The sequence below is a fragment of the Microcebus murinus genome, chromosome 6 (assembly GCF_040939455.1).
Source record: "Microcebus murinus isolate Inina chromosome 6, M.murinus_Inina_mat1.0, whole genome shotgun sequence".
Classification (NCBI taxonomy): Eukaryota; Metazoa; Chordata; class Mammalia; order Primates; family Cheirogaleidae; genus Microcebus; species Microcebus murinus.
Window position 1 is genome coordinate 74,348,290 of NC_134109.1, and position 27,798 is coordinate 74,376,087.

Sequence of the window (27,798 nt, forward strand, 5' to 3'; positions counted from 1 at the left end):
ATAAGAAGATGTGACCAATAAACCAAATATTTAATGTTGCTATTAAATCATTAAAAATGTAAAATAAAATAATGAAAAAAACACGTTACCTATTTGTTGGCCAACATTTTAAAAACTGGTAATACCTAGAGTGAATAAGGGAACAGGAAAACAATTGCTCCCAAATACTTGGCAAGAGTATAAATTGATACCCCTATTACAAACAATTTGACAATGTTTATCAAACTTTAAAATGGGCATATGGTTTCAATGACCTATATAAACCTATGCCACAAACTGATGTGATAAGGGTATATCTGCATGGCTGTTCGTTGCAGCATTCTTAACTGCCAAATTTCTTAAATGTCCTTTAGTAGGGGAATACTTAAATTATCAGACCTATTTAGAAGTGGCTCTGCCTATACTGACATGGAATATATCAGTAATGTATTTCTAAATGGAAAAAAAATGTTGCAGAATGAAAACAATGCAGAGCAAAATACATTTTTGTTTGCAAAATGCTTGCCATTTTTATAAAGATAAAACCCTGCACACATGTGGGTGTGCATATATGTTTAGGTCTGAAAGAAGACAAACCCCCATCACTAGAATATTAACTGGGGAGTAGAATTGAGGATGAGAGAGTATTTTTATATTTTTACATACTATATGTTTTTCATTTTGAAAAGCATTTATTGCTTTTGTAATTTAAAATAATAAGTTTAAAAAATAAAAAGAGGAAAAAAAAATCAGGACAGGTATTTCTGTGAACTTAACAACTCTCCAGAGGCAGAACTTTATTTCTCTCCAATCCCGAGCTCAATATCTGGCAAGTGGGAGTCGATTGACAAATGTATGTTCAATGCAGGGACCTTTGTTTATTCTAGCTTGTGTTCCCACAGTCAGATTGGCTAAGACTTGGGCAGAAGCTCATAAACTATGGCCAGAGAGTCCACAGAGCATCTCTTCCTTTTTCTCCCTTTTAGTTTTCAAGTTTCCTTTTTCTTTCTTCTCCCTCTCCCCCTTACAGCCTGCTTGGCCCAACCTCTGACCAGTTTCAGAAAGATCTGAATAGAACCAAAGTCTTGGTTTGGACTGAACCCTCACTTAGTCTGTTTGTAAGTCTAATGTGTTATTTTCCACCATTTGTTTCCTTTCAGTTATTTTTCACATTTGGACTTAAGAAAGATGTTTTGAAATTTATATTTCTTCTACTTTCTTTTTTTTTGCTCACTCTTCATTTGTAATTCTTTTCCTTATGATTTGTTTGGTATTATCCTCCAACTTTGAGGGGGAAGTCAGCCCCCTTCCAGGGAAGCCTGACTCACATCAGTCTGCCTTTACTGTCATGAACTCATGGCCATGTGAACCACCTGGTAACTGGGAACATGTTTGGTAGGACTCAGCCACTTTTGTCTTCTCTCTCTTCATGGATGGGATAGCACCTGCCTCTCAGAAACTAAGGTGAAGGGGGTGACATAATCAAGGTGGCAAAATAGGAACTGCCATACCCTCTTTTCCCTATGGAGAGACCAATTTAATAACACATGGACCAGTTTCATTTACAAGAAATCCAGAATCTAGTTAAGAGTCTCCTACACCCCAGGTGAGTGTGAAACCATTCACATTGAAGCTGATAAGAAAATTTGTGGCACTCACCAGAGCCCCTCTCTTGGTACAATATAGTAATCTAGAGAAAAATCCCAGCTCCCAGCTTCTCCTTAGAGAGGAATAGAGAAGATTGGATCTTATAGCTAATGTTCAGACTTTCTTGGAGGTACCTGATGGACTGGGCTGCTGAGAACGCAGGTAAAGGTTTGAGTTATCATGCACTCCTTTGCCATTGCCCATTACTCTGGCTCAGAGCAGAGCAAGTGAAAGTAAACTCCCAACTGCTGGCTTCTCCCTGGGGAGAGAAGAAATTGGAGCATGCATCTACTCTTCTGGCTTTTCAAAAGGATACCCAAGGGACTGTTTTATTTCTTGCCTGACTTGGAGTGCTGATGAGGCCCAGAGTACTCCAGGAGCCTGGAGACTGCTCAGAACAAAGAGCTGGGTGCCTTGCTGCTGCTGCTGCAGAGAATCCCCAGTATAGCAGACAGAGGCCAGTACAGCTCAATGTCTTCTCCCTCAGGGGCCATGGGGGAAGGAAGAGTGGAGCTGTGTCTAGTGTTTCCCCTTTCCATGGGGTTGTCCAAGGAACTAATTTCTTTCTTACCTGACTCAGTGCGTTCTTGGGATTTGACATACTCTAAGTGCTTGGGGGCAGATGAGAATAAAGAGCTGAGCAGTTTACAGTACCTCCAGAGAACCTGTAGATACCAACCCTAAAGACACAGACATATGTGGATTACTAAAGAATTCAGAATAAATGTCATAAAGATACTCTATGAGCTGAGCAAAATGATACATGAACACAATGAGAGTATCAACAAGTAAAATATTCTAAAGGACCAAACAGATATTTTGATGCTATAGAATATAATAACTGAATTGAAAAATTCACTAGGGAGTTCAATAGCAAACTTGATCAAATAGAAGGAAGAATCAGAAAACTCAGAGACAGATTATTTGAAACTATCCAGTCAGAGGAGAAAAAAGGAAAAGTAAAGAAAGTCTAAGGGACTTATGGGACACCATCAATCAGACCAATTAACACATAGGAATTACAGAAGAAGGGAGAAAGAATATTTCAAGAAATAATGGCCTCAAGTGCCCCAGTTCAAGAGAAGGAACTAGACATCTAAATTCAAGAAGCCCAGTGGATGCCCACTAGGAGAACCTAAGAAGACTATGCTGAGACTATTATAATCATATTGTCAAAAGTCAAAGACAAAAAAAGAATTTTGAAAGCAGCAAGAGAAAAGCAACTTATCACATGCAAGGACACTTCCACAAGAATATCAGCAGATTTCTCAGCAGTAACTTGAGGGCCAGAAGAATGTGGAATGCAGTATTCAAAATACTGAAAGAAAACTACCAACCAAAAATACTATTATATTTCTGGCAGAAGTGTCTTTCATAAATGAAGGAGAAATAAAGACTTTCCAAGAGAAACAAAAGCAAAGGGAGTTCACCACTAGACTTACTTTATAAGAAATGAGAAAGGGAGTCGTTGAAATTGAAATAAAAAAGACACTAGATAGCAACACAAAAGGATATGAAAGTGCAGGGCTTGCTGCTAGTAAAGGCAAGTATATAGACAAATACAGGGCACCATAATAATGATGGGTAAATCATTTTTAGCTCTGGTATAGAATTGATACCAGGCAAGTATAAAAAATAAATATAACTATAAAATATATTAATGGATATCCAATACAAAAAGATGTAATTGGTTACATCAGTGACATGAAGCCTGAGGGATGGAAAAGTAAGAGTAGAATTTTTGTATGAAATTGAAGTTTTCAGCTTAAAATAGATTGTTATAAAGTGTTTTATGTAAGTCACATGGTAACCATAAAGAAAATGCCTATAAAAGATACAAAAAAGCAAATGAGAAAGGAATCAAAGCATGTGACTACAGTAAGTGAACAAAACACAAAGGATGACAGCAATATAGGAAAAGAGGGACAAAAACTGGCACCATAAGTCCGTCCTTATCAGTAATTACTTTAAATGTAAATAGATAAAACTTCTCAATCAAAAGACATAGAATGGCTGAATGGATTGAAAAATAAGATCAAACTATATGTTGTCTACAAGAGACTCACTTTAGATTTAAGGACACACATAGGCTGAAAGTGAAAAAGGATAGAAAAAGATATTCCAAAAGTTCATTTTTTGAAAGATCAACAAAATTGACAAACCCTTAGCAATCTAAGAAGAAAACAAAAGCGAGCAGAATGGCCAAAATTATATCAGCCAAAATACACTTTAAGTCAAAACTGGTAACAAACGATAAAGAAGGACATTATATAATGACCATAGGGTCAATTCCCTAGGGAGATACAACAATTATATATGCACCCAACATCCAAGCTAACTATATGAAGCAACACAATAATATAGGAGATTTCAATACCCTACTTTCAATAATTGATATAACAAGACAGAAGAACAATAAGGATACTAAGGACTTGAGCAACATTGTAGACAAAATAGACATAACAGACATATACAGAACATTCCACCTAACAAGAATAGAATACACATTCTTCTCAAGTGCACATGGAACATTCTCGAGGAAAGTTCACATGTTAGGTCACAAAATAAGTCTTAACAAATTAAGAAAGATTGAAATCATACCAAATATCTTTTCTGACCACAATGGAATGAAACTAGAATAATAGCAGAAGGAAAACTGGAAAATTCACAAATATGTGAAAATTAAACAATACACTTCTGAACAACCGAAGGGTCAAAGAAGAAACTAAAAGGAAAATTGGAAAATATCTTGAGACAAACAAAACGCACAACTTACCAAAACTTATGAGATGTAGCAAAAGCAGTACTAAGAATAAGTATATAGCAGTAAACACTGATATTAAAAAAGGTCTCAATCTAGTCTGCACCTCATGGAACTAGAAAAGGAAGCTGAAGGAATGAAATGATAAAGACTAGAGCAAAAACAAACAAAATAGAGAATAGAAAAATAATAGAAAAAAATCAAAACTGAGTTTTTTTTAAAAAATCAACAAAATTGACAAATCTTTAACTAAATTAAGAAAAATCAAAATCAGAATTGATAGAGGATACCACAAAAATAGGAAGTGTTATAAGACTCTACTGTTGAAGAATTACATGCCAAAAAATTGGATAGCCTAGAAGAAATAAATCAATTCCTAGAAATATATAACCCACTAAGACTAAATAAGGAGTAAATAGAAAATCTGAATATACCTATAACTAATAAGGAGATTAAATTAGTAATTAAAAATCTCCCAACAGAGAAAAGCCCAGGACTAGATGACTTCAGTGGAGAATTCTACCAAACATTTCAAGGAGAATTAATAGCCATGCTTCTCAAACTCTTCCCCAAAATATTAAGAGGTAGAGAGCACTTCTAAATTCATGTTATGAGACCAGCCATTACTGATACCAAAGACAGTACAAGAAAACTACAGACCAATATTCTTGATGAATATAGATGTAAAAATTCTCAACAAAATACTAGCAAACTGAATTTAACAGCACATTAAAAGAGACAGACACCATGACCAAGAGAGATTTATACCTGCAATGCAAGGAAGGTTCAACATGTGAATTTTAATGTAATACATCACATTAAAAGAATAAAGGATAAAAATCATATGATCATTTCAATCGATGTAGAAAAAGCATTTGACAAAATCCAATAGTTTTATGTTAAAAAAAAAAAACACTCATCAAACTAAAAATAGAAGAAGATTACCTCAATATAATAAAGGCCATATGTTAAAAGATCAAATCTAACATTGTACTCAGTGGTGAAAAACTGGAAGTATTTACACTAAGATCATGAACAAGGCAAGGATACTCACATTACCTGTATTAAATATAGTACTAGAACTCCTAGCTAGAGCCATTAGACAAGAAAAAGAAATAAAAGGCATTAGAATTAGAAAAGAAATAGAGTATCTCTGTTCACAGATGACATGATCTTATATGTAGAAAACCTTAAAGATTACACAAAAAATAAACTGTTAGAACCAATAAAAAAACTCAGCAAACTTGCAGAATTTAAAAAGCAATACACAAAATTAGTTGTGTTTTTATACACAAAAACAATCTGGAAAGGAAATGAAGAAAATTTCCATTAAAATAGCATCAAAAGGAATAAAATACTTAGGAATAAACTTAATCAAGGAGGTGAAAGACTTATACACTGAGAACTATAAAACATTACTGAAAGAAATTGAGGGAAGGCACAATAAATGTAAAGACATCTGATATCTATGGATTGAAAGACATAATGTTATTAAAATCTCCATACTCTTAAAGCAACCTAGAGATTCAATGCACTTCCTCGCAGAATCCTTGGGGAAATTTTGTAGAAATAGTAAAGAAGTCCTAAAATTCACATTAAACCACAGAAGACCCTGAATAACCAAATCAATCATGAGAATCTGGAGATCTCACAGTTTCTGACATCAAAACATATTGCAAAGCTACAGGAATCAAAACATATGACACTAGCATAAAATAGACAATATAAACTAGTGGAACATAATAGAGGGCTCAGAAATAAACCCACACATTAAATGATCTTTGACAAGGTGCCAAGACTGCACAATAGGGGAAGGATAGTCTCTTCAACAAATGGTGTTAGGAAAACTGTATATCACCCTGCAAAATAATGAAATGGAACCCTCATCTTATACATAAAACTAAACTCAAAATAGATTAAAGACTTATATGTAAGACCTAAAACTATTAATGTAAAACTCTTAGGAGAAAACATAGGGAAACAGCTTCTTAAAATTGGTTTTGGCATTATTTCCTGGATATGACATGAAAAGCACAGGCAACAAAAGCAAAGATAGACAAGTGGGACTACATAAAACAAAACATCTGTTCAGCAAAGAAAACAATCAACAGAGTAAAAGGGCAAACTACAGAATATGAGAAAATATTTGTAAATGATATATCTGATAAGGGGTTAATATCCAATATATTAATATATAATGAACTTTTACAACTAAATTTGTTTTTAAAAATTTAAAATGGGCTAAAGAAAGATATATCTCCATGGAAGACATACAAATGGCCAACAGGTATAGGAAAAAATGCTCAATATCACTAGTCACTATGGAAATGCCAATCAAAACTACAATGAGATAGATCCCCTCATACCTGTTAGAAAGGCCATTATCAAAAAAACAGAAAATATCAAGTTTTGGTGAGGATATGGAGAAATAGGGACCCTTGTATACTGTTGGAAATGTAAAATGGTATAGCCACTATGGAAAACTGCGTGGAGTTTTGATGAAAAATAAAAAATAGAATCTGTCCATCTGTCTTCTGGGAATATATGCAAAAGAATTGAGATCAAGATCTTGAAGCAATGTCTGCACTTCCATGTTCATTACAGCAACATTCACAGTACCCAAGAGGAGGAGACCTAAATGCCCATTGATGGGTGAAGGAATAAAGAAAATGTGGTATATATGTACAATGGAATGTTATTCAACCATAAAAAAGAAGGAAATCCTGTCATTTCCTACAACAGCAATTGACCTTGAAGACACTGTGCTATGTTAAAATAATCCAGTCACAGAAGGACAAATACTGTATGACTTCACTTATATGAGATGTCCATAGTAGTCAAACTCAAAGGAACAAACAGTGGAATGGTGGTTGCCAGGGGCTGGGAGGAAAAGAAATTGAGACATTAGTATTCCATGGGTATAGAGTTTTAGTTAAGATGAAAAGTTCTAGAGACCAGTTGTACCACATTGTGCTCACAGTTAACAATATCGTACTATACATTTAAAAATTTGTTAATAGGGTACGTTTCATATTATGTGCTTTTCACAATAATAATAAAAACTTAGTATTAAGCCTTCAAATCCATGAGAGGAAAAAATGGAAGAAACTAAAAGGATTTAGGACACATAATTCAGTGTCCACTGTGTTCCTACCATTTAGTTGGTCTTGAGAAACTTGGTATTATTTCACAATTAAAGAGTGGCACATAGAACTTAGAAGGATATATCTGAAGGTCTAGTCAGAAGTAGACAGAGAATTTGGTATAGATAGAGAAGAGAATACAAATGCTTTAACTTCACCGCTGCCTACCCCTTTATAGAAGGCAGTACCACATTTCAGAAAAACTCTTCAGGCATTAGTGCAGCCAAAGATAACACTCACCAGGCACCTGCCACACCAAGTCACCATACAAAATTCCAAGAATGGCTCACAGTTCAGCCTGGTTGAATAATGACATTGAGATAGGGAAGGATTTGCTTGACATTACCCAGGGACAGGCAGAATTAGTATCTCTCTGTCACTCTTTTACTCTCTTATGGTCTCTGTCTGTCTGTCTCTCCATTTCAATTAGCTAACAGAAAAACTTGTATTTAGACATTGTTTCTTCTAGGCAGAATATGTTACTGGTAGTTTTCAGCATGTTCTTGTGAAGAAACTTATGCAACCCAGTTGTGATCTGGTAATGAATTTGATACTTGTACTTGTCTACTTGACATCAGTGTGTATGCCCTGGCTGAGGTCATAACGGTCACTATCCTGGACACTTAAGAATAAATCTAGCCAATTCTCAAAGCCTTTCTCCTTTTAAATTTGCTCTCTCCAGTTAGCATAGGTGATCATTTTATTTGCCTTTTTGACTCTTTACAACATTTTTAGCATAGTGATACAAACTTCTTAGGACTTGATTTGTCAGACTGAATATTTACATAAAACTAATTTGGATTTTCTTAATTTTTTTGTTGGACTTTTAAAAATTGACTTTAAATTTGGGTTTTCTAAGAAAAATACAGAAATAGCATTTTTAAAGAAGATATTTGATTGTGCTTAATCTCTTTTTCTTTCATATAAAAAAATAAATAAAAGCACGAGGTACCTTCTGTATTTCTCTGTAAAGCTCCTGATATTCTGTATCCCTCAAGAATCTTTCTCTAAGGCAAGTATTGAAATGATTAAGCACATTAGACCTACAAAATTGGATTTTCCTTACACTTTGATGGAAGCTTAATATTTACTGTATTTAAAGTCTAATAATTACATGAAAGTAGACACTCTGAACAGAGGAAGAAAAAAAGGGTTGGCAATAATTGAACAGGATCAATCAATAAATAGGTAGGTAGACAATTAGACTGTTAGATAATCTTAATTGGAACAAACTTTTGTTATTCCTTATCATTCAACCAGCAAGCAGTTCAGCTAGAATAGTACTGATATAAATGTATATGTTTGTTACTGTTTAGTCTCACCTTCACTATATTTTGACAAGTCTTTAAGTGCCTAGCTGGGAAAGGAAGCATAGCTATTTATCTTAGTTTGTATTTTACCCAGCAAAGTCCATTAAAAACATTTATAAGCTTTGGTAATGTTTTATGTGTACTTCCTATCGAATTTTGTAGCCCTGCCACATGACAGAAAATATCATTTTTTTCCCTTAGTGGCCACTGTGTGATATGTTATTAGGAGCTGACTTGCTTTCCTAGGCTTATAGAAATACAAAACTATGTAGGCCTCTCCATAGAATATTTATAAAAGTTGAAATAATTGACAGTGAAGTATTTGAAGTTTCTAAAAAGATTGCAAAAATTTTGATATATGTATATATTATTATAAAAAAAAACTTTAAAGCTTTGTGTACAAAGCATTATATTATTGATATTAATAATAACACACGGAGCAACCTCCGTAACACGGAAATTTTATTTAAATAATAACTATGTCTAGAACTATATTAGGTGCTTTGCATACAGTGTCATTTAGTTTCTAAAATAAATGTAGAAACTAAATACAGTCAGCCATACTTCATGATGTAGAAGTCCAATTCCTAGAGGTGGTCACTTTACCAAGGCCATACCACTGGTAAATGGTTGACTCAAGATCAGAATGTTTTCCCCTCTAAATCACTCAGCAGATAACATTCCTAAAAGGTTTGGAGACTATGAAGTGATTTCATCAGTAGCAATATGAAACTATTCCAATGCTACATGAAAAAGTTCGATATGACATTGTGCATCATATTGCCATTACAACTTAGTTAAAATGTCTTCGAATAAAAACAGTAAAATATTACGAAGATTTTAGTGTTTGTATTAGGCTGGTGGAATTTTGTGTGGTATTTATTTTGTCAAATGTCTGTGATTATGGTTAAGTTACTTTTTATTATTGTTTAGAATGCATGTAGCATCAACTTAGTTAGTCAGTGTATCTAAAAAATCTTAATGTTTTTGGTATACTTTCTGAAAGATCGTGTGTTCGTTTGAGCTTATATTTATTTATTTTAAATTCCAGATCATCAAGTTATTGGATGGAAAACGATCTCAAACTGTGGGAATCTTGATATCTAGTTTACATTTAGAAATGAAGGATATCCAACAGGGTAAGTCTTTTCTGTCACTTTTTAAAAAACCTTTTAATTTGTAAAAACATTTTATTGTGAAAAATTTCAAACACATACAAAATTAGAATGTCATGGTGAAGCCCATGTACCCAATACTCAGCTATGCAACCATCAGTTCACTCTTGTTTCATCTAAAGCACCCTTCTCCTACCAACTAGATTATTGTGAAGCAAACCTCAGATGTTTTATAAACCATCCGTTAAAAACATTATGACTATTGCTAAAAGATAAAAAATAGTCTTTCAAACAACACTCCAGTGCTACTAATATGCCCTTAAAAATGTTAACAATAATTTCTCAGTATCATCACATATGTAATTCTAATTTCTGTGATTGTCATTAATTCATTTGTTCATTTACAATTAGTTTGAATGAGGATCCAAACAAATTGCATGCATCCTCTTTGATATGTCTCTCAAGTTTCTTTTAATCTGGAGGTTTCTATCCTCCATTTGCCTGCTTTGTAATTTATTTCTTGAAGAAGCCAGGTCATTTGTCCTGTGGAGTTTCCCACATTTTAGATTTTGCTGTTTGAGTTGCTAGGCTTTTATTTATCATGTTCCTCTGTCCCCTGTTTCCTATACCCTGTTAGTTTGATCTACCTTATAGATGCTATTGCATATTCTATCAAGAAGTATATCATATCTGGTTTTCCATGTTGTTAGTGGGCACTAATGACCATTGCCAAATTCATTCTCTTGTTAGAAGTTTGCAAAATAATGATTTACTAATTCCACCATTTCTTCTTCATTAGCTGCAATAGTTCTATGGAAAAATACTTCCTTTCATCAACCATTTGGTTATGTCATAGTTTCTTTTCTTTATTTTTCAAATGACATTATATCTACTTGATTATCTTTGGCTCAATTTCAAATAAAAGGCATTTAAAGAGAAGAAATTGTATGCATATATTTTTCTTAGGCTTGAAAAAAGTAGACCAAAAGCTATCATACCTTTTGAAATCTCTGTTTGCATGAAAACAATACTCCACTTTCTCAGTAATCAATTAAATGTAAATCTCTATTTTGACATGTCACTTATAATATTTTCTGAGTGGTAATACAATCTCTTAGATGGTTTCACTAGAATTTTGTATGGGTTTAGGAGTGAAAACACTCTGAAATTAGACTGCTTTTTATGTTTCAGTTCATGTTGCTCAAAGTTATTTTACTCTGTTACTCAGCAGAAGACTCTATATGTTCTGACCTACAAGTCATTTAAGATACTTCCACATACTACTTTTCCTTTCCAAGGAACTTTGATGGGGGGTTAAAATTTTGCTATATTGCAAACATTTAAAATTCCATATAAAACAAAAATATCCTAAATTAAACGATAGCCACAGGTTGTTCAAATAAGCTAATATTTAAGTTCAATAGTAGAACTGAATACATAGTGTGAATATTAAACCTCAGACAATGTTGCAGTAGTTGATTTGAGCTTGGGGTGGAGGATGACTTAAAAAGGCCTGTAGTTGAAATTAGAATCGATTCTTCAGTGACTTTGGGAGAATCTAAAGTTAGATCTTCTGGAAAAATTGAGTTTCTGATAAAGTCATATTAGAAGATTGTGATGCTAGAGCAAACAAAAAAATGGAAAAATAAAACAAATCTCTGCAGGGAAGTTTATAGTCTTTTCATAAGGGACTTTTTAGAGACAGTCATTGGAATTAGATAGAGATTCTTTGGAAATAGTAGAAGAGTCTTGTCCAAAACAATAAGACTCTCTATGAGCCTGGTGAAACCCTAGTGTGCTTGGTTTCATCACCATGATGTGCAACACCATGCATATCAGTTTTCACAATGTCCACGTCACCTTAGACTTTATTCTGCTTAAGTGTGTCCTGCTGCAGTATGTCAGGTTGCCATGTGTGTAAGAGTCATTCCAGCCACGTGGTAGTCTAATTACCAAATCAGGACTATAAACTCTCTTCCCATGGCATGACGGCCTTATTGAATTGAATGTTTATTGTGAGTTGAGTAAGAGTTTAGTTCACTGAAACTTCTTCCAGTATTCTAGTCTAGTCAAGAACATGCTCACTAGAAGCAGAAGTGAATTTTCATTTCAGCATTGTCAGTGTCGATTATAGTATCACAGACTTCTAGGCCTTGTGGGCACTGCTTCAGTTCTTTTTCCTTCCTCAGGCACCTCTGTGATCCACCACAGAGTTGGCTCTTAAATTCTAAAATATCATGTCCCTTCCATTTCTTCATGTAGTAATGCATTCCAGATGAATATGGCACTATAAGCAGAGGTTAGTTTTCCTTTAGAACCATTGACTGACACTGGCATCTGAAGGTCATGAAGAGCCCAGGCTGTGTCAGTTACATTTCACTCTGAATCCTTGTCTGGTCGTGAATGGAATGCACTTGGCCTTGTGTTGTCATCCTGGTGAAAGCACTCCCTGTGCTGATGTTGGGCTAAAAGGTTTATTTTAATATGAGAGGGGCAATGGTGAAATATGATTGGGGGAGACCAGCTGGCAGCCACGCAAGGTCTCACAGCAGATCAGCCCTGGTGAAATGACCACAATTCGGAGGCTGTTCTTGGGCTTTCTGGTCATATAGTCATTCTTGTCAGTGCACAAAGACCAGAGGCATTAACTTGTACTTTCCAAACTCACAAGAAGCTGAAGTATAAACCAGAAAGCTGGTATATTCACTTGGAGAGGAGAATATTCCTTTCTCATGACTAAGAAAACTCTCTTACCTGTTTATTATTTTCTCCAAGTCATTTGTCTCTCCTTGGCATTATGTATCTGTTTATGCCATTTTCTTCACTAAAATGTTTTCATCACTCCATCCCAGCACATGCATCATAAGTGCACAATAAATATTTTTTGAATGAATGAACAGAGATGAATGAGAGAGAGAAAGGCAATAATACAAAGAGACAGGCCTAAACAGATTTGGAAACAAAATGCAGTACCTGGTTCTTGGAAAGCGTACTATTCATCTGGTAGGAATAGAAGTACCTACAAGAATTCTGGAAAGCTTCAAGCATTCCAGTTTTCTAAATGGTGGTGATATTTCAATCTTGCCAAGATTACAGCATTGTTGCCCTGTGATAAATTTTGGGTTTTTCAGCCCACAGTTACCTCCCACAGATGGGTAATATGACTTTAATTGGTTCAACTCTTAAAGAACAACCTTATATTCCTCCTGTGCAAAGTGAGCACATCTCTGCGGTCCACTAGGCACAGCCTATACTGCACATTCAGAGAGTGGAATTTTGGTGCTGTATACCATAAGGTCTTAGGGGTAACAAGTAGCAGAGCCAGAATTCGTTTCTTTTATGTTATGTTGCATTTTTTTTGGCTAGGAATTTCTGTGCTGATTAAGCATTGTTTACAAGTAACTGATCTAATATATCACATATATAAGTCATATTTCAAATGTTTGTGGAATCTAATTTTATTTTTTAAAAATAAACTAAGTATTAAACTACATTGAATCAGAGGAATGTCATGTATTCTATTCTGGTGCATTTAGACAAAACTAGCTACCTGTCTTTCTGCCTTCAACATGGATTGAATGCCAGCTGTGTATCAGGCACCATGACTACAGCCACACACAATACTAGACTCTGGCCCAGGCACAGTGGCTCACACCTATAATCTAGCACTCAGGGAGGCTGAGGAGGGTGGATTACTCAAGGTCAGGAGTTTGAAACCAGCCTGAGCAAGAGTGAGACCCCATCTCTACTAAAAATAGAAATTCATTGGAACCCAGGTGCCCATCAATACATGAGTGGATTAATAAAATGTGGTATATGTATACCATGGAATACTATTCAACTTTAAGAAACAATGGTGATATAGCACCTCTTGTATTTTCCTGGATAGAGCTGGAACCCATTTTACTAAGCAAAGTATCTCAAGAATAGAAAAACAAGTATCACATGTACTCCCCAATAAATTGGTATTAATGGATTAGCACCTAAGTGGACATATAGGAATAACATTTATCAAGTGTCAGGTAGGTGGGAGGGGGAGGAGGGGATAGGTATATACAAACATAATGAGTGAGATGTGAAACATTTGGGGGATGGTCACGCTTGAAGCTATGACTCGAGGGGGGAGGGGAGCATGGGCAATATACGTAACCTTAACATTTGTACCCCCATAATATGCTGAAATTTAAAAAAATGGAAACAAACAAAAAAATATAGAGAAAAAATTAGCCGGGCACTGTGGCACATGCCCATAGTCCCAGCTACTCAAAGGCTAAGGCAGAAGGATCGCTTGAGCTCCAGAGTTCGAGGTTGCTGCTAGCCCGCGCAACAGAGTGAGACTCTGTCTCAGAAAAAACAAACAAACAAACAAACAAAAACCAGACCAGACTCTGATACCCTCCAGAAGCCCCGACAAAGGTGTGAGAAGTGTAAAGCAGTCCAAGGTTACAATAGGGTTGGCTCAGAAATAGCAGAAGGCAACATCTTAACTCTTCCTATAAAACTTGTGATGAGTCTGAGAGGATGGAATAGTGGTCACCACACAGAGAGGAGCTTTTCCAATTGAGGAAAAAGCATGAAACAAGACATGCCAAAAAGACACAACTGGAACATATACATTGCATGTGAATGTGGGTTGTTTCAGGGTACAAGGCTAGAAACACCAGCAGCATCCAGACCAGAAGGTCCCTGAATGTTATAACTAGAAATTAGTACATTACTGCATCAGTAATGTAGGGGAGAAATGTAAGAGGCAGTGCCATGATCTGATTTTGAGTGCAGCATTGTCTATCAGACTGGCCTCAAGGCCTTGTGCGCTTTGGCCGGAGCATGGCTCTCTTCCTTCTCTTTGCTCTGCTCGCATCCCTTCCTGCTGCATTCTAGCCAGCCACAGTGGTTGCCTTTGATTGCTTAAAAAGGCCAAGGCTTTTCCTCCTTCTGTGTCTTCGCATGCACAGCATGTTTTGAATGAATAGCACAGCATCTTCCCTCTGTGTGGAATGCTTTTCCATCCCTTTCTCTATGTAGCTAGCTCCTTTCCTTTACTCTAGGTTTCAGCTTAAATGTCACCTCAAAGAGGCCCTCCCAGAGCCTCCCTGATATATTATCCTAAGGCAATTCTCTTATTTCCTTCACGTCACAAAGTATGTTACTTGTTCATTTGCTTATGTTTTCATTTAAGTCTGCCACCAAAATATAAGTTTCAAGGAAGAGATTGGCCACTGATGTATCCCCAGTACTTGGTACTTGTGTCTGGCACACAGATAATGGTCTTCAAGTGCCTGTTGAATGAATAAACAAAAATAGGACTGAAAGTGGATAAATCTGTGGGAAAGAGATTGTAATTGTTCCGATGATAAATGGTGTATAATGGTGCCTAAACCTGGAAACTAGAAATACACGAGCAAAAGCAGGTGTTGAAGCAGAAGGTGAACTCTGTTTTGGGTGATTTCAGTGTGGTGTGACTAGAGACATGTCTGCTAAAGTGTTCAGTGAGCATCTGAAAATTTTAAGCTGGTGGTAAGTGGACAGGGTTAGATTCAGGATTTAATATACCCCCCAAAATCACTTTTATCTGTTTCCTTCTAGCCAAGCATTTGACATTTTGTTGAAGAAAGCCAAATCCATATACTGCCTGGAGTTAAAACACTAAATCACTAAAGGGAAGATGTTGGTTGTGGAGGAAACATGGGTTCAGGAGGCTGACCAGGGTACTCACAGCACTTCCGTTTGGTTCAGGAGAGACTCTGAATAAGCAACCGACTTATTGCTGGTTTCCCATCTGCCAGATAGAATGACTTATATTTAAAAGCATTTGGCATCCTTGGAGATTGCAAATTAGTGTTTTCATTCCACGTTAGTGATTTCCTCTTGTTCTTGTCCCAGGGGTGATGGAAAATTGCTGTTGACTATTCTTGATATAAACCTCCATATGCATTGCAACAGACTAGGTGCCAGAAACCGCCCGGGATTCGTTTGGAATTTCCCGTACACTCAGAATTCATATTTATAGTATTTAACACCATAATAAAACATTTTTAATTTTAGTTCCTACTAGTTCAGAATCTCAGTTTGAGAGTCCAGCTGCATCATAGACTGTCTCTCTGTTTAGAAATCTCAGTTCAAAATGTGGGATACCAGTTAGTTGTATGCTCAGAGTCGAAAACCCAGATCTGAGAATGCCCATTGGATGTTGCTCCCTTTTGCTTTAATAATTTCCAGAAATCTCTGTCAAGGTTTATATAAATTGTCTAAAACATAATGAATTTGACTAAGCATCTGAAATTCACCTTCAATTATCTAGGAATTTCCTGAGGAATGATATAAATCTAGCCTAGGATAGCCTCTACTCAAAAAGCATTTGGTCTTCAAAATTTTTTAGCATACACCCTTACCAGTAAAATGTTTTAGAGCATGTTTCTCAATGTATGTTCTCTAAAACACGTACATTATATAAATCTCTGATAGAACTCATATGCACATTTTAAAACACATACAAAAATATGAATTAAAATGAAATTAATGATGTCTTGCTAATTTTGATGGGTTCTCATTGGCCTGATATCTCAAGGGTTAATATACTTTTAGGTTGAGACTTATTATTAACAGTAGTAAATTTAAACCCACATTTCAAATAGTTTTCTTGATAAAGTCTATTTATGGAGGTCAGCTTCTTGGCAGATCTGATTCAACTGTACTTGTTTTTACCTCTTTCCATGAATGATGAAGAGCCTGCTCTGGCATTTTTTTTATTATTGACAGATCATCTTCAGTTTGGGGGTTTCCCTGCAGGAATCTTTTAAAGCCAACTTGTTTATTTTGTGAAGTCTAGTTAAAACCGTATTTTTAGAAACAGAAAACATTACATAATTGAGCCCCCCAAAATCACAATATGAAATACAAAGAAACAAATGAAAGCAAAGAAACAAGTGAGGCTGTCACGTATGAAACAGTTTACCCGCAAAAAGTGACATATAATCCTGACCTGCTGTCATACGGAATGAATGAAGGGACAGTGTCAATCAACTTATTAAACATTGGTAGAGCTGAGTTTTTTTTAAAAATTTAGATCAATATAAGTAGTAGCTCTAGTACTTCCCTTTCCTTTTCCACCTTTTCCTTCCTCCCACTGAGTCTAAAACACCTAAGCAGCAGGGCTCCCACCCACCTCTTCTAAGCCACGACACATTCCTTTACGCACAGAGCCGGAGTCCAGAAAGCAGAGGGTGGCATTTCTTTGTACTTTACCTTCAGGCAACTGGCTGAGACCATCCAATCTGCCTGGAATGTAATTTTGGCTTAAAAGAACCAGAACTAATGGAAGAACAGAAGCAGCTTAACCCAAACTGTTTCTCATTCCACTGCCCTCCAGAGAATAGAGGGGATAGAGGAAGGGAAGTTTTGTGAATTCTGTGTTCTGTGCCCCTCTTTGAGGTTTGAACCATGGACAATTTTAATTGTACCTAGAAAGTGGCATCTCGGCACCTTCAGGCATAGTGCATGCCTGGACTTTGGTGAGAATTGGGATTTTTTTGCTTTATAAGATTGAGAGATTTTGAGGTTTTGAAATAGATTAGCTAAGTGTCCCTTTTGTGATTGTTGTTTCTCCCACCTCCCAGGCACCTCCTGTTTACTATGTCTTTTATACTCTTATTCCATCAAAGCTCAAATTAAGATCTAGACTAACTAACATGACACACTAGCAGGCATTTAGCAATGTGGATAACATTATAAACTATATTCCATTGATATTTCTTATTTATATGTTTATAAGGAAGCTTTTGTGTATTTCTTCATTTTTTTTGTGGGTCTTAGCTGCTTTTTTGGGTCCTTTTGGCATGGTGCTTAAAGTTGCAATTATTGCTATATTTTCAAGAAAATTAGACTTTATGTTCCTGTAGATTTTATTTTTTATTTAAGATAAGGCATTTTCAAGCTCCAGGTTTCTTTTTTCTGGGGGAGGAAGAAATTCTATTTTCTATGACTCAGTTATATTAGTAATTGTTTTAATAACTGCATATAGTTAAAGATTTAAGTTTGATCATTTTATGATATTACATACATTAAAATAGCATATTAGAATTGAACAAAGTATTAGCAATAATTAAATAATGATGGCACTATAGATATATGTGAATGAAATCTTCATAACACAAGCTGTCTGTGGTTCTCACTCAGAGATTGCTAATTAATGTAAAAAGCATATGAAGCCATTTAGAGACCAAGATTTCTTTGTAGACTTTCGCGGGTAGTTGATTTGTTGGTTGGTTGGTTGGTTGGTTGGTTGGTTGATTCATCGACTTTTTTAGGTGGTAAGGATTTTAGGTGGGTGATTATTTATAGCCTGACACCTATAAAGGATGGAAGAAGTATCATCTTGGTCAGTTGGGGTAATTATGGAATTGAACTTGGGAAATCAAGGTGTGTGACTTTGTACCTTAGTTTCATCATCTGTAAAACTAGGGACAACAACAGTACTCCCCACACACACACCTCATACAATTAAGTGTAAAATGTCTAGAACTCTGCCTGGCACAGAGGAAACTCCCGGTAAATACAAGCTATTAATTGTTAAGTATTAATCCCCAGTAAAGTCTGCCTGCTGTCCCCACGCTCTGGTGTAGTGGACAGAGATCTCTTAAGCTGCTGCTTCACTGGTGCCTTTAAGCAGCTCATTTGGATACTTGCGTAGAGTGAGGGTTGGTGCATTTCTGTCTGTACAGGCACGCCTGGTACTGATGGGAGGTGGAACATAGTGGCCAGTAGGGAGAAAGTTAGGTGTAGGTTATGAGAGGAACAGTTATAGGAGAGCTATGACTACTGTCAAGAGACTTGGTTACACTGCTCTTCAGTGGGAGCAGGTCCGTATAGTCTCCTGCCTTTGCATGGTTCCCCACACTCCATACTGCTCTCTACCCGCCCCCTCCTTTTCCCCTTTGCATTTTTATCATGGACATGGTCTTTCTTCTCAGTGCTGGCCTCATTGTTGGGAGGTGAAACTTTGTTAATAAGCTCCTGCTCTCCCTTTCTTCACCTTTCTCATTCTATCTCTGCCCCCTTCCATGAACCCTGTGGTCTCCTTTCTTTTTCCTTGGGAGAGGTCAGGGGGGGAGTAGGATTGTCAGAGTTTTGTGAGGTCGTATATGGGGGAGTTTTAACAAACCAAGTCCTTCTACATTACTTTCCCCACTCTATTCTCTTTTCCTTTTTGATTGAGTTTGTATTTATTGGTTGGTTGATTGAGACAGAGTATCTCTCTGTCACGCAGTCTGGAGTGCAGTGGCACCATCATAGCTCACTGCAGCCTCGAACTCCTGGGCTCAAGCGATCCTCTTGCGTAAGCCTCCTAAGTAGCTGAGACTACAGGCACGTGCCACCACACCCAGATAATTTTTTATTAAGTTTTTGTAGAGGCAGGGTCTCATCATGTTGCCCAGGCTGATCTTGAACTCCTGGGCTCAAGTGATCCTCCCGCCTCAGCCTCCCAAAGGGCTGAGATTCCAGGTGTGAGGCATCCCACATGGCCTGGATTGAATTTTTATTGAGCCCTAAAAAAAAAGTCGGTAATTTGAACAAAACAGCTAAGTTTTATGGTGATTATTAGAAGTTAACATTGTAAACAAAATAATTTCTATCAACAGAGTAAAATAATCCTGTCAATCTCTGCTTTCCTGGGCTGAGAATAAATCTAGTCCATTTGCAAACAATTACTACACACCCACACTGTACAAGTCCATCATGTCAGCTACTTAAGGAAATAAGAAAAAGAGCAAAATAGGCTATAAAGGAATTATTCTTAAAACGAACATCAGCCAAAGCCTGGTAAGCCAAGCCAACCTTACCTGTCTGTGACATCTTCCACATTTTGGAAGTAAATGACCAGATTTACTTAGGCTAAGCTAACAGACTACATAAAGGGCATGCCTTTCCCATCCCAATCTCTTGACCAAAGGTGCTCCTTCCGTCAAAAAGAACTCCCTTAAGTAACACTGCCTGTATTTTTACTAATTAGAAGCCCTTCAAACAGCAAGCACATTCTTTGTTTGTTTAGACGTGGTACCTTTGGAGATAGAAATGTTCAGGGTTAAAAAATGGCTGGAGGGCTGGGAGAATTCCTGCATGTTCTTTCTACTTTCCCTGGTCTTGTGAAAAGCTGTCTCTGAACTGGAGAGGGAATTCAGCTATTGTGTAAGTCCCTGACCCTGTGCATGTGCCTAGAGCAGGCACATAGTTTTTATGTGTGCCTGTTAGTTTGAATTTGTGATACTGATCTGCTTTTTGTCCCTGCTGACGGTTATTATATCTTAATGGGTGAAACACTACTCTAATGATCCTTGTGTATATAATTCTTGTAGTACAGAGCAGGCACCAGAGGACCACATAAAAATGTTTGCCTCAATTTCCCTGCAAAAAAGAAGCCCAGAAACCAGACTTGACCAAGTAACAGATTTTTAAAGGTAAAGGAACCCAATAAAATTACCAGCTTTTCACAGCGTGTGTCTACTTCCTTTTGGCATATTGTGAGGTGTAGGTGAAATATTCTAACTAAACTGACAGTGTGAGTGGGGACAACTAAGGAGGGAGGGAGATAAAAGTAAAAACCACCAGCAATGATTGATATTGCAGTAGCAATGAGTTGTTGGGGTCTCCCCTTTGTGGATTTGACACTTCACCTTTCTGACACCATCTGCAGGAGCGTTGGTATAATGAGCCCTATGCAGATGGGAACAAAAGCCAGGATTACTTGGAATTACTGTATCAGGGCTTTGAGGCTTGCTGTAGAATCATGCCGGCTGGTATTTGTTTATTCAGCTTATAAGATGAAAGGTGTGTGTGTGTGTGTGTGTGTATGTATGCACACGAAAGGAACAGACAGAAACGGAGAGTGTGTATTTTTAACATGTAAAATGGAGCGTGGTATCTGATCCTAGGTAACTCCAAAAATATTTTAATCAAAGACTGATTTCTTTCCACATTGTGATCATCAGTTAACTAATTAAATAGGTTTATGTAATGGCTTATAAGTTTAATGGTAAATGCTTTCAAGAATGACTTAAACTGAGAGCATTTATTGATTCTCCTAGCACATTGTTCCAGTATTTTGGGAATAGTATTTTGGGAATAGAATTATCAGGTATGGATTCTGGGCCGCTAGAAGCTTTTAAACTATATTTGGTGAATAGAAGGTAGAATTATTTACACATAAGACACATAAGACTTAGGACCCCCAGGACTTATGCCCTTTTAATTTTTAAGCCTTTTGGCCAATACTTTAACCTTCCATGGCTACTCTGTAGGGTGAAAATAATAGAAATAATTTATTTTCCTTAATCTTCTGGGCTCAGCCAGATGATCTCTTGATATTGCTTCTTCCACCTATGAACTTAAGTTTTTATTTTTAAGACCCTTGTATAGAAGAGGAGAAACCTCAGTGGAATATTTGCCATTAGCCCTAAATTAATCTCTTTATCTGCTTCTTCCTTTACCAGTCCTTCTCCTCTACTTCACTCTTTCCCTAGCCTCTGGGGGAAAGATCACAGTCATGCCAGTCTCTTGTACTCCTCTGCCTACTTCTGGGGGGATGGTACAAAGCTCTTCCTCTAAATTTAGGCACAAAGCCTCAGAGTGGTTTTAAACATCACTTCCTCATCTCCAGAGCTAGTTAGTGATATCACTGGATAGTGCTACAGAGTGCCTTCTCCACTGCCCTGTCTCTTCTGTCCACACTGTTCAGGTGTTTGCTACCTCCTGCCCACTACAATAGGCTCTAAACTGGTGTCCCCAAATTTTGACCTGTCCTGTGTAATACTCTGTTCAATTTACTCCTCTACTCATTGAGCACGATGACTCCGTTCTATATATCAAGTCCCTTATGGGCTCTTTATGGCATTGACAATTCTGCAAGGTCTTGCCCCAAATAGTATTTGTGGCCTTCTGTCCCTAGTCCCTTTAATTAAGTCTCTCTTCAAGCCCAAACTGAACTACCTATCATCGTCTGAACCTTCCACAAGCCTGTCTGTACCTGCTTCTTCCAGTTGGAATTTATCATTCTTTTTAGTTGTTTTCTGTCTCTTACTGCATATTTACACATTGTCATTGTTTGGAATGAATTTGGCTTAATTAATGGTGATTAACAAATGGGTGTTTTAGGTGTCTGCCTTTAGCAATGTAACAGTTTACTCTTAACCTTTTTTCCTAAGGTGGATACTGCTATTTAAAACTTTGAGAGTAAGAATTATAAGGTATTTTCCTTATTCATTCCCTAATAGTGAGAAAATACATTTGTTAAACTTGCTTCTGTTACGGAATATTTAAGCAAGCAATGGATCTACACTAAGTAAGTGAGTGGAGGGCATGATTATCTACCACTTCTTACTAAACCTCAATTTTTGGGGGCAGAGATAAATCGGAAACAAAAAATCAACTTTAATTCAAATACCCTCCCTCCACAATGTAATATTTTTATCTGTCAAAATCCTATCCCTCTTGAGAATCTCTCTGTTTTCTGTTTCTAGACCCCATGTCCTCTTTGTCAGGAAACTTTTCCTCACATCAGCAGAGGGACTCACTCTTCAGGAATCCTGTGGCATATGTCACATCCACAAGCATTTATTTTATGCCTATTGCACCCCAGGTACTGTGCTGGGAGCTAAAGTTATCAAGATGCATAAGAAACCATCCCTGACTACAAGGCTTTCACAAACTAGTGGGGGAAGGAAACTATTAGGCAACATACTATAATATAGATTCTTAAAATATACTCTCTTCACCTTATGTAAAATATAAGAAAGGAGACATGGCAGAGGAAAAGATCAAGAACTTAATGATCCAAAGGTCAAGAAGTGCCCTTCCCAGGCAGGAAAGCCTTGACTCCTGGGCCTTGGAGGATGATGTGTGGAGAGAGGGGAAGCCATGGCATATTTAGGAACGGGGCATTGCCTAATATGGCTGGAGCCTGAGGTGCTTGGAGGAAGTGGTAGGGGATGAGATTGGAAGTATGGTTTGGGGCCAGGCAAGGAGTGAGCTTAAAAACCAGGCCAAAGAGCTTGGACTTCCCTTAATATTTACAGGAAGATATTGGAGGTATTTCTAACTTCAGAGTAAAATTTTGAGGTCCGCGTTTTAAAAAAATAACTTTGGTAATATAGTGAAGGATGGATTGGTGGGAAAGATTGAAATTATAGATAAAAATTAGGTCAACTTTCTCAGTGGTCCCAGAGGTATCTTGTATTTCCAGTAAGACATTTGATACATTATTTTGTTTTAATAAAATTACTATCAAATTGTTTTTTACTTTGCCTTGAGCATCTGTTCCAAACAGAAACGTTATTTTTTTTGTAATTACAGTGATTTGTGTGTGTATTTTCCTATTAATAATGCTTCCTGAAGTTGGGCCTTGAGTAGGGTTTTGAAGGGCTGAAAGAGTTTCATAGCAACTACTATCTGTAACACCTAAGAATTCTGGAAAGTTGCACTTATAGCACAAATCACTCAGTAGTTGTAGTCTTCTTTCTCTAATTCCTTTCAGACATTAAAGGAGATAAGACATTAACAAGCATTAAAACCCAGTAACCGGGTATATATTTGAAATCATAGTAGTTATAGTTCATAGGTACCATTTTGAGTTCATACCATGTTCATGTGCTATGCCAAGCAAACATATTACCTCACTTAATATTTTCAGTAAGTAGTTATTAGATCCATTTTCTAGATATGCTGAGGTTCAGACCATTTAACATGTCAGGATCACATAATGAGTACATTTTGCTCTGTTCATGATAGTCATCTTGAAGTCCTTCTGTAACTTGAATGTGTTCCTTCATCAGAGAAAGAAATTTGTCTTTGCAGTTACCTCTCCCTGGAACATTCTTCTCCCAGATTACTTGCAAAAGTGACCTCTTTAGGTCTTCATTTATGTGTCACTTCCTCAAAGATGACTTCCTTGATTATACTATCTAATGTGCATTCCTCTATTTTAGTTTCTTCATAGTATATCATTACCTGAAATTATATATTTACTTGTTTATTTTCTACCCCCAATCTAGGATATGATGTCCTGAGATCAGTTCTTTGAATGTCTTGTACACTTCTAACTTACATCCACAGCCTTTTAGGACAGTTTCTGGAACTTAGTGCACATTCAACAAATACGTATTCAAGGGCTAGATGTGTGAATGAACAAATGTCTCCAGAGCCCATGACTTATTCTTTGGTCCCATCCTCTCTAGGTGGTTTCTTTGTGCTACCTAGCACACTGGAAGGGGATTGATTGACAGTATAACCTGTCAAGCCGTGTATCTGGGACCAGACTGATTAACTTTTAAAACTGAATATTAAGTCACTAGGAAAAGAAACTCATAGATCATTCTCTTTCTCATGAGTTAAGATTTTTTGATTATATCTAAGCTTATACTTGTATATAGTTACCTAGCATGTGTGATTAGCTTAGAAGCAAAAAGTTTCTGGTAGATTATTTTGAGAATTTTACCTTATACATTCGTGTTGGCTGAGTTTTGTAGAACATTGGGATTTACATAAAACAGACATTGTTCCTGGCTATTTTGATGTTTAAAGCACTAGACATTTAAAAATACATGTCCTATCTGACATCTGCTTGATAAATTAGTGAATTTATATTATCTTCAAACACAAAATAACAGCCCTGCAAAGGTAAATTGTTTTTCCTCAAATTACATTTTTCTTTTGTGATTTCAGATTGGCCTTTTTTAAAGCATAATTTTCCTTTGTCTTGGTGGTCTGAGGTGGCTTATTTTGTCACTAGCATATTTACCTCTTTTCTCACTACCCCACATACCTAGGAGTAGCTTGCTGATTAACTCCTAAGTTCGAGAAGGTGGCCTGTGAAGGAATTTTAAGTACATTTCTCGGTGTTCTGTGAAGTTACATGATCTTAGCTCAGTTGTATGAAAGGGTTTCATATGATTCTAAACTACAGAAGAAGCGAAACAATTCAAAAGCAACCTGCCCTTCACCTTGATCCCTACCTTCTCCAAATACCATGATGTAATGCAAATGAACAGAATAATGGTTGAGGAGCAAAATTTTAAGGCATTCTAAGTATCACTGGTTGATTTAATAAAATTAATTAGCCTGCCATGGAGAAAATTTACTAGCGTGCTGGTTAATTTCACAACGCAAAGTCAGGGAAGGGAGGTAGGGTTGAAGGAACAACCTTATTAGTTTGAATAATTATTTAAAGATGTGGACCTGCCTATTTCAAACACTTTGATAGCCAAATTCATTAAGGCTTTAATCTCAAGGTTTTCCATCCCAGTGTATATGGGAAGGAACCTCTCTAGATGAAATCATAAGTATATTAGTTAACAGCTAAGTGACTTATTTAAGATACAGAACAACAAGTAGAATCCTAATAAAACCATGGGAATGAGAACCTGCCTTAAAACTGGCTCATGGGAGGTTTCCATAATCTTAATTTGCTATTGATGCAATTATTGCTTTTTCTTGTCTTTTTAATCCAAACAAGATGTTTGCAGTGGCCGTGGAAAGGTGCCTGAAATCACATGCCTGAATTCATTTAATTTGCCAACATTGTCTTTTTTCTCTCTCTCTTTCTGGTAATGGGCAAGAGTCAGTTCTGGTGCATTAGGTACTAAATCTCTTCAATTACCAGCCAAGAAGAAAGATTTAAAATTGTGCTTCAAACCAACAAACTGATTTAGTTTTAAAGCACAAACACTTCTCCTGTGGAGCCTAAATTAAACTGCAAAAGGACCCAGAGGCCGAGGAATTAAACAAGGCAGGGCTGAGGCTCAGGCCAGTGATAGGAACCATTTTGGTTTCTTTCATTTGAACCCCCTGTTGCGAAAGGAAGGTGGGCAGAAACAAGCTAAAAGGCACAACTTGTGGAAGAAAGTGCAATGCTATATTAATTGCTTGATAACTGGACATGGAGTAAAGTTGGTGCAGAGGATCTAATCAAATCCTTATCCTCTTTTCCTTCTCTTTTCTTCGGGTGCCTGGCAGCCATTTTCAATGTGGACGACTCTGTGGTTGATCTGGAGACCCTGGCAGCCTTGTATGAAAACGTGAGTGTTAAAGCTAGATTCCCAATCTTTCTCCTACCCCAAAAATCACTGAACCATTCATGTTCTTTGGTGAGAAGGATTTTGACATAGCAGGGAATAGAGCATAGCACAGAAACACAAGCTTGAATGGGAGTGGACACGAGAGAGGCACTAGGTTCCTCACTCTCACTGTGGTAATTGCAAATACTACATCTTGTTGCACATCTGCAAGGCAGGGTAGTTCACGTGGAGACCACATAAGTACCCTGGAACCCAGCCCTGACACCTACTGGCAGAGTGAATGGAGATAAGTTGCCTTCTTCAACCATGACATACACCAGTGTCTTCCTCTGAAGAATGGAAATGCTAATACCAGCTTGGATGATAACTCTTAGTCCAAATGAGCTGGTGGCATTGATATGAGAAGGAGTATAGGATGGTGGGTATGTGTTTAGATTTTACGTTTGAGGCTTTACTATTGCCTGCTGAGTGAATAACCTTGGGCCAGTTGCTTAAACTCTTCAAATCCTGTTTGATCATCAGTACAGTGGAGAATATAGTGGGCTCTACCTCATTTTTTTAGATTAAATGAGAATTTAATACATGTAGCAGTAGCAGTGTATTTTGAAAGTAAACAGCACTGTACACATGTAAGGTCTTTTGGTTTTGGTTATAAGGTGGAAATAAATAACCCACAGAATTAGCAGCCTCTCTTGAGAAGATGACACAGAAGAGTCAATTCCCACAATTGTTTATTGCTCTGGTTTCACTGTTAGGTTGCAAAAACATAGACTGAACCAGAGCCTCTTAAGTAACGGTATTTCCCAGGAAGCTGCTTGGGGCTCCACGATATGCTATAGTCACTCAGCTAAACAAATGATTTATTTCAATATTTATGTCCCCTGGGACCTTAAGTCTCTTAGGAAATTTCTGTAGCCTAATATTCTAGGCTTGGTGGGATTACCAATTTCCTACTCATTTTCACATCTTTCATATATGAAGGATGTTTGGTAAAACCAGTTAGGAACTTCTAACATGTTTGCATCAGAAAAGCTTTCATTAATAAACCTTAAGGCACAAAAATACCAGGCCATCGGGAGGTAATTATACATTAGTTCAATACTTGGAGGTCAGAAATGTATAGTGGCAAAAGGACCAGTTCTGAGTCAGAAGTTTTTTACCAGGTACTTAGAGTAAGCCTCACTGGAATCATCTGTTAACTGAAAAGACAGTAATTGATGTTAAAGGACTTTGTCAAAGGCAAAGCACCTTCCAGATGCTTTTTGTTGTTACCATGAGCTCTGGACTGTGCCCATGGTGGGTACTTGTTAGCTCACAGTGGAGGCTAGCTGCATGCAACTGAAATAGCTGGATAAATTGGGAAGGTATGTGATCAAATGCCAAAATAAGGGGTATAGACAAGTACTTATGAAATGCGGAAAAAGGGAAGATGGTGACTAGAAATAGGAATGGGGAGCCAGTGTAAGTTAGGATGGCTGTTCTGAGGGTAGGGAGGCGAATGGGGAGGGTGACTTGGCCCAAGCCTGCTTACAGGGGAAGAGATGGGGGAGTCAAAGGTAGCATAGCAGACAAATGTCTGGGTGCATTTGTTATGACCATTTGTATTACCCAGTGATTCTCAAACTTCAGCATGCATTAGAATCACCTGGAGGGCTTGTTGGCCCCACTCCTGGAGTTTCTCTTATCTAGAGTTGGCCAGTATTTGTATTCCTAACAAGTGACAGGTGATGATACTACTAGTCTAGAGAAGTCTAGAGAATGGAATCACACTTCTTTGGT

The 27,798-nt window shown here is 37.0% G+C and overlaps 1 protein-coding gene across 7 annotated transcripts in view; it reads left to right on the forward strand.

Annotated features, from left to right (window-relative positions):
• Positions 1–27,798, forward strand: part of FMN1 (formin 1) — a 389,771-nt gene that overhangs the window by 222,612 nt on the left and 139,361 nt on the right. For all 7 annotated transcript variants that reach the window (XR_001154565.2, XM_012766326.2, XM_012766332.2 and 4 more), the window contains 2 exons: positions 9,892–9,979; positions 25,958–26,019. Coding sequence is in view for 6 of the 7 variants with exons in the window: in XM_012766326.2 (XP_012621780.2) it covers positions 9,892–9,979; positions 25,958–26,019 (150 nt within the window). In the remaining variant the exon portion in view is untranslated. The remainder of the gene's footprint in view (positions 1–9,891; positions 9,980–25,957; positions 26,020–27,798) is intronic.